At 38.0% G+C, this 7500-nt stretch overlaps 1 protein-coding gene across 2 annotated transcripts in view; it reads right to left on the bottom strand.

The window, feature by feature from the left end:
* The window catches only part of LOC137659611 (troponin C, isotype gamma-like), a 12314-nt gene that overhangs the window by 1105 nt on the left and 3709 nt on the right, over positions 1-7500 (bottom strand). The window contains exons 1-5 of one of the 2 annotated variants that reach the window (XM_068394457.1): positions 7099-7224; positions 4860-4887; positions 1906-2049; positions 747-866; positions 1-106 (exon numbers count right to left, since the gene is read on the bottom strand). The exon at positions 1-106 is cut by the window's left edge and continues 26 nt beyond it. In XM_068394457.1, the coding sequence (XP_068250558.1) occupies positions 1-106; positions 747-866; positions 1906-2049; positions 4860-4887; positions 7099-7101 (401 nt within the window). In that variant the 5' untranslated portion in view covers positions 7102-7224. Of the gene's footprint in view, positions 107-746; positions 867-1905; positions 2050-4859; positions 4888-7098; positions 7225-7500 lie in introns of those variants that run through there. The other variant, XM_068394458.1, reaches the window with a different exon arrangement.

Raw genomic sequence — 7500 nt, 5'->3', positions numbered from 1 at the left:
TCTTCGTCGACTTCTTCAATGATTCCGTCGAGATCGTCAGGGGTGAGTTTGTTGTCGATCTCGATCAGGATCTCCCTCAAGACCTCAGTGGTGATGAAGCCTTGCCCTGTGGAGGGTGAGTGGAAATGATTGAAAATGAGTGGAAATGAATTGATTGATTGAGTGAATAGTTCATTTAGCTTTGATATTATTAAAAAAAACGGGCTCTCCATCTTTGACTGGAGGGAACGCCCCTTATGGTCACAATTAACATTGGAAATACCCTCAAACTTTGTAGCAGATAAATGCTTTAATTGTTTCATTTTTAGAGAGAGAGAGAGAGAGGAGAGAGAGAGAGAGAGAGAGAGAGAGAAAACAGTTGCTAGCCTTTCCTGTAAACATAGAATACTTCTAAGAGAGAGAGAGGAGAGAGAGAGAGAGAGAGAGGAGAGAGAGAGAGGGTGGTTGCTTACCTTGTAAATACAGAAGGCTTCTGAGAGAGAGAGAGAGAGAGAGAGAGAGAGCTCACCTTCCTTGTAAATATGGAACGCTTCTGAGAGAGAGAGTGAGAGAGAGAGAGAGAGAGAGAGAGGGTGGTTGCTTACTTTGTAAATACAAAAGGCTTCTGAGAGAGAGAGAGAGAGGAGAGAGAGAGAGAGAGAGAGAGAGAGAGAGAGTGCTCACCTTCCTTGTAAATATGGAACGCTTCTGAAAGAGAGAGAGAGAGAGAGAGAGAGGAGAGAGAGAGAGAGAGAGAGAGAACTCACCTTCCTTGTCGTAAATACGGAAAGCTTCCTTCAGCTCAGCCTTGAGAGCTTCCTCGTCCTCCTCAATGAGGAACTTGGCCGACAGCTCAATGAACTCCTCGAACTCAATCTGGCCAGAGCCTGCAAACAAGAAGAAGAAGCTTTGATTAAGCTTTAAGCTTTTATTAAGCTTTTATTAAGCTCACGACGAACACAATCCATTTTAATGAGCTCTTCAATGAATGCACAGAGGCCTAGATAGACGATACTTTTGTCTTTATGCTGTTGGAATACAAATGAATTTAGATCGACGATACTTTTGTCTTTATGGTGTTGGAATACAAATTAATTTACATTGGTAAGTTATAATGAACTGAAATATAAATGTTAAAGAATATCGAAGGTGATTTCAAAATTATTATAATTTTCAACTTTACTAATGTCGTTTATCAAACTTAAGAAGAGGAAACTACAATACTAAAAACTTCATAATACAAAGAACCTAAAAGAATAATAATCCTGATAGCTTTGCAATGCAAGGGAGATATTATTTCCTCTTAAGAGATTTGAAACGTCATAACACTTGTAACAACATCCAACAACCAGAGACAGGAAGAAGGAGATTTGTTGTTGTTGTTGCAAGGGAGGCATTTTTCTTTTCTAGAGATTTGAAGCGTCACAAACACTTGTAACAACATCCAACAACCAAAGACAGGAAGAGGGAGAGTTGTTGTTGTTGTTGTTATTGTTTCAAGAGAGGCATTTTTCCTCTTTAGAGATTTGAAACATCACAACACTTGTAACAACATCCTACAACCAATGACAGGAAGAAGAAGAAGAGTTTTTGTACATGTTATTGTTGCAAGGAAGGCATATTTCCTCTCTAGAGAGTTGAAACGCCACAACACTTGTAACAACATTCTACAACCTATGACAGTAAGAGGAGTTGTAATGTTATTGTTGCAAAAGAGGCATCTTCCTCTCTAGAAATTTGAAACGCCACAACACTTGTAACAACATCCTACAACCAGAGACAGGGAGAAGGAGAGTTGTTGATATTATTGTTGCAAGGGAGCCATTTTATCTCTCTAGAGATTTGAAACGTCACAACACTTGTAACAACATCCTACAACCAGAGACAGGAGGAAGGAGAGTTGTTGTTATTGTTGTTGTTACTCACCGTCTTCGTCGGTTTCAGCGATAACTTCAGCCAAGTTCTTCTCCGAGATCTTGACGCCCATCATCCTGAGGATGGTGCCCACGGTGTCGGCTGTGATGAAGCCCTGGTTCTCCGTGTCGAAGGAGTCGAAGGCCTTCCTGAGGGCTGCAGAAGGTGCAGAAGAAGAAGAAGAACAATAAGAACAAGATGAGCAAAACAATGACATTTTGGTTAAGATCATTTTGAAATTAAAATTGGCTTCAGCTGTGAATGTATATGTATATAATTCTATAAGTATATTGCTTGCCACAAAAAAAAATGAAAAATAATGATATATATACATATATATATATATATATATATATATATGTATATATATATGTGAGTGTGTGTGTGTGTGCGTATGTGTAAACTAAATTATATAAAATGTAAATTAATAAATATATTATAGACTAAAATAAAAAGAATAAATGGTTGTAACAACCGATAAATGTAGTTCGAGTTCGAATAAAAGATTATTTATATGTATATATATATATATATATATATGTGTGTGTGTGTGTGTGTGTATATATACATACATATATATATATATATATATATACATAAATTCATATGAATTTACACATATATTAAAAATAACTTTTCAATAAATACAATCAGATTGTAATCTCTCAATAGGAAAATGGTCTTGAGTTGTAAATTCTTGTGGAAAGAAAGGGAATTGGCGATAAATCACAAGCAAGTGTTACAACAACGACAAACTATAGAGTAGAAGAAGAAAACTGAACGCAAGGTTGCACATAAAATAAAAATCAACCAAAAAAGAATTGGTAGATGAGTACATAGATGGAAATACGTAAGTGAAGTAATATACAGTCATTGAAATAAAGATTTATAGGACTCCATGTTGATTAGATATTTCCGTAAGGTTACAAGGTAAGGATGTATCATTATGTCAATCGTATTCAGTTTTATTGATCTGAAAAGATGAATGAATAAGTGCACAAATGCATGGCAGGAAAATCAACAATTGATAAGGGCATTTTGGTCGGTCAAGCATCTTCAGAAGAGGAAATTCTCTGGAGGGCTGCAAAAAGGGAACATTCTTTTACTTGAAAGGGAAAAGAAACAAATGGGTGGATCAATGCGTGGCAGGGAGGTTTAAAAAAGATTTAATGTAATGGCTCAGGGGCTCATGTTTGGTCAGAAATCTTCAGAAAGAAGGGGGCTAAGTTTGGTCAGAAATCTTCAGAAGGAAGGGGCTCATAATTCATCAGAACGGAGGGGCTCATGTTTGGTCAGAATTCTTCAGAAAGAAGGAGCTCCTGTTTGGTGAGGAATTTTCAGACGGAAGGGGCTTATATTTGGTCAGAAATTTTCAGAAGGGATGGGCTCATGTTTAGTCAGAATTTTCAAAAGGGAGGGTCTCATATTTGGTTATAAATCTTCAGAAGGGAGGGGCTAATTTGGTGAGAAATCTTCAGAAGGGAGAGGCTCATGTTTGGTCAGAAATCTTCAAAATGGAGGGGCTTATGTTTGGTCAGAAATCTGCAGAAGAGAGGTAGTAAGTTTGGTCAGAGATCTTTAGAAGGGAGGGGCTAAATTTGGCCAATCTTCAGAAGGGAGGGGCTCATGTTTTGGTTAGGAATTTTCAGAAAGGAGGGGCATATGTTTGGACAGATATCTTCAGAATGGAGGGGGCCACATGTTTGGTCAGCAATCTTCAGATGGGAGGGGCTAAATTTGGTCAGAAATCTTTAGAAGGGAAGGGCTAAATTTGGTCAGATATCTTCAGAAGGAGGGGCACATATTTAGTCAGAAATCTTCAGAAGGGAGGGCTCGGTTTAGTCAGAAATCTTCAGAAGGGAGGGGCATATGTTTGGACAGATATCTTCAGAATGGAGGGGCTAAATTTGGTCAGAAATCTTCAGAAGGGAGTTGCTAAATTTGGTCAGAATTCTTCAGAAGGAAAGGGCTCATGTTTTGGTGAGAAATCTTCAGAAGGAAGGGGCTCATGTTTGGCCAGAAATCTTCAGAAGGGAGGGGCTAAGTTTGGTCAGAAATCTTCAGAAGGCAGGGCTCATGTTTGGTCCCGCAATCTTCAGAAGTGAGGGCTCCTGTTTGGTCAGAAATCTTCAGAAGTGAGGGGCTAAGTTTGGTGGGAAATCTTCAGAAGGGAGGGGCACATATTTGGTCAGATATCTTCAGAAGGGAGAGCTCCTGTTTGGTCAGCAATCTTCAGAAGGGAGGGGCTAAGTTTGGTCAGAAATCTTCAGAAGGGAGAGCTCCCGTTTGTTCAGAAATCTTCAGAAGGGAGAGCTCCTGTTTGTTCAGCAATCTTCAGAAGGGAGGGCACCTGTTTGGTCAGAAATCTTTAGAAGTGAGGGGCTAAGTTTGGTGGGAAATCTTCAGAAGGGAGGGGCACATATTTGGTCAGAAATCTTCAGAAGGGAGAGCTCCTGTTTGGTCAGCAATCTTCAGAAGGGAGGGGCTACGTTTGGACAGAAATCTTCAAAAGGAAGGGGCTAAGTTTGGTCAGAAATCTTCAGAAGGGAGAGCTCCCGTTTGTTCAGAAATCTTCAGAAGGGAGAGCTCCTGTTTGTTCAGCAATCTTCAGAAGGGAGGGCACCTGTTTGGTCAGAAATCTTCAGTAGGGAGGGGCTAAGTTTGGTCAGAATTCTTCAGAAGGGAGGGGCTAAGTTTGGTCAGAAATCTTCAGAAGGGAGGGGCTTATGTTTGGTCAGCAATCTTCAGAAGTGAGGGCTCCTGTTTGGTCAGAAATCTTCAGAAGGAAGGGGCTACGCTTGGACAGAAATCTTCAGAAGGTTTAGAAGGAAGGGGCTAAGTTTGGTCAGAAAACTTCAGAAGGAAGGGGCTCATATTTGGTGAGAAACCTTCAGGAGGGAAATATGTTTCCAAAGGGTCACTTGAGAAAAGAGGACCCAATCTCTGAGTCTTCCGTGAATACGTACCTTCAATCTGATCTGGCTCGAGAGAATCCTGTAATGAATAAGATAATGGCGATGTTAAGGCAAAAGAAATAAGGAAAAAAAAAATATCTCTGAGACGTCTCTGTGAGTCCTGTTCGGTAAGAGATAACGTTAAGCAGAAAAAAAATAAAAACACACAACAGTGTAACTTAGAAAGTGAAACATTTTGAAGTTTTAAAAAAGTTCGTATTTTTAATAGATGATTATGAAAATAATAAACAAATAACATTGCTTAATGTTCGATTTATGTAATACAAATAATATAAACAAATAAATTTAATAACAAAAAAAGCAAAGCTAAAGAATAAATAATTTTAAAGTTAAAACGATAAAAATAAGCAGTTGTCTACCCTTTTAGATATCTAAATAGAAGAAATAAAAAAGCATATACTAATTAAGTAAAAAATAAACAGATGAGATAAAAATACATAATCAATTAATCATGCAAATGTAAAACATACAATTAGATTATCAGTTATGAGTTGAGCAGATATTAAGCGATTTCATATACGTCATAATTAGTTGATTTCGTCTTTAAGATTACATTCATTTATACGAGAGAGAGAGAGAGAGAGAGAGAGAGAGAGAGAGAGAGAGATATTATCCATTAATACAAATATGAGAGAGAGAGAGAGAGAGAGAGAGAGAGAGAGAGAGATATTATCCATTAATACAAATATGAGAGAGAGAGAGAGAGAGAGAGAGAGAGAGAGAGAGATATTATCCATTAATACAAATATGAGAGAGAGAGAGAGAATGTTATCAATTAATACAAATATGAGAGAGAGAGAGAGAGAGAGAGAGAGAGAGAGAGAGAGAGAGAGATGTTATCAATTAATACAAATATGAGAGAGAGAGAGAGAGAGAGAGAGAGAGAGATGTTATCAATTAATACAAATATGAGAGAGAGAGAGAGAGAGAGAGAGAGAGAGAGAGAGAGAGAGAATAATCTATAGGTGTTACCAATATAAATATGAGAGAGAGAGAGAGAGAGAAGAGAGAGAGAGAGAGAGAGAGAGAGAATAATCTTTAGGTATTACCAATATAAATATGAGAGAGAGAGAGAGAGAGAGAGAGAGAGAGAGAGAGATGAATATTCTTAAGATGATACCAATACAAATGAGAGAGAGAGAGAGAGAGAGAGAGAGAGAGAGAGAGAGAGATGAATAATCTTTAGATGTTACCAATATAAATATGAGAGAGAGAGAGAGAGAGAGAGAGAGAGAGAGAGATGAATAATCTTTAGATGTTACCAATATAAATATGAGAGAGAGAGAGAGAGAGAGAGAGAGAGAGAGAGATGAATAATCTTGAGATGTTACCATAACAAATATATGAGAGAGAGAGAGAGAGAGAGAGAGAGAGAGAGAGAGAGAGAGGAATAATCTTGAGATGTTACCATAACAAATAAGAGAGAGAGAGAGAGAGAGAGAGAGAGAGAGAGAGACTGTAGGAAAAAATATAGCTGGTTAAAAAGGTTGCCTTTTGAAACTCGCTCACGTGGCCGATGTTATTTCCGGTAACGTCTCTGAGTTTCGTCACAATTTCATTTCTTTTTTACATGTCACTTTCGCACACTAGCTCATATCTGTCAGAGCTAAAATCACTTCTATTAATACAATTTATAAAGTTGCCTTGTTTGCCTTAATAAAATAAATGAAGCCACTATTGTTCATATTGTTAGGCCTAGTCTCACTTGAAAGAAATATGGATGTTTAATTATAAGCAGACCAACTAACACAGGTTCTAGCCAATGATATTTTTGGCATCTCACTTCGAATTTATATTTCAAGATATGCTTTCTTATCAGGTTTATTTCTTGTGGTGCTTGCAAATATGATTAATGAACACAGGGTAGACATCTATATACTGCAAGCAACGATGTCATTTTTTTTCAAGAACTGAACTTTTTAAAATACTTTAGCTTGACCGTGATTTTTTTTTTATTTGAAGAATCGTATTTCTAGCATATTGTCAAAACATAAATTACCTGAATAAAGTAATTGAAAACGCGAAGGGAAAATGGTATAGATTTACCTCATCAACAATGGCTTATATTTCGAAAGCATTTTCGATGTTTTATGGCCGCAAGTGATAAAGAATGTGATCTAAAACATTTAGAGTCCACTTTCAGTCAAACCTAAAAATGATAAAGCGATGTGAATATCTTACCGTTTGTTATGATCAATAAAATCCTTCGGCAAAGGATGCAAGCACTCACCATGTCTAAAGTATTTTAGTTGTCTTGTACACCCGAGGATGGAGAAAGGAGTCGAAGGACTGACTAAAGCTACTGCTGAGGGCCAGTGAGGGGAACATTACAAAAGGCCCCGCTTATATTACCTCCGTTTACAGTCGTTACAAAACTTGTAACCCACGAACGCACACTCCCTCCCACCAAAGGAATCCCAGGGGGAAAGGGGGCTGGGGGCCTGGGGGGAGGAAGCCACCCTCAGTCCCTCCTCCCCCCTGACCTGTCAGATTTCGAAGACGTTTTTAAACCGAGCTACGGGACTGGTCGAGCTGTTTGAATAGACCAATAGCATCAGCGAATGCTTAGAGAAATATATAAAATAAATATAGTTTTCTTTTATAAAAGCCTTTTTTTTTCTCTCAATTCTCT

This window comes from Palaemon carinicauda, chromosome 20, assembly GCF_036898095.1.
Source record: "Palaemon carinicauda isolate YSFRI2023 chromosome 20, ASM3689809v2, whole genome shotgun sequence".
Classification (NCBI taxonomy): Eukaryota; Metazoa; Arthropoda; class Malacostraca; order Decapoda; family Palaemonidae; genus Palaemon; species Palaemon carinicauda.
The sequence above is the reverse complement of the archived record's forward strand: the minus strand, read 5'-3'. Positions and strand labels throughout refer to the sequence as shown.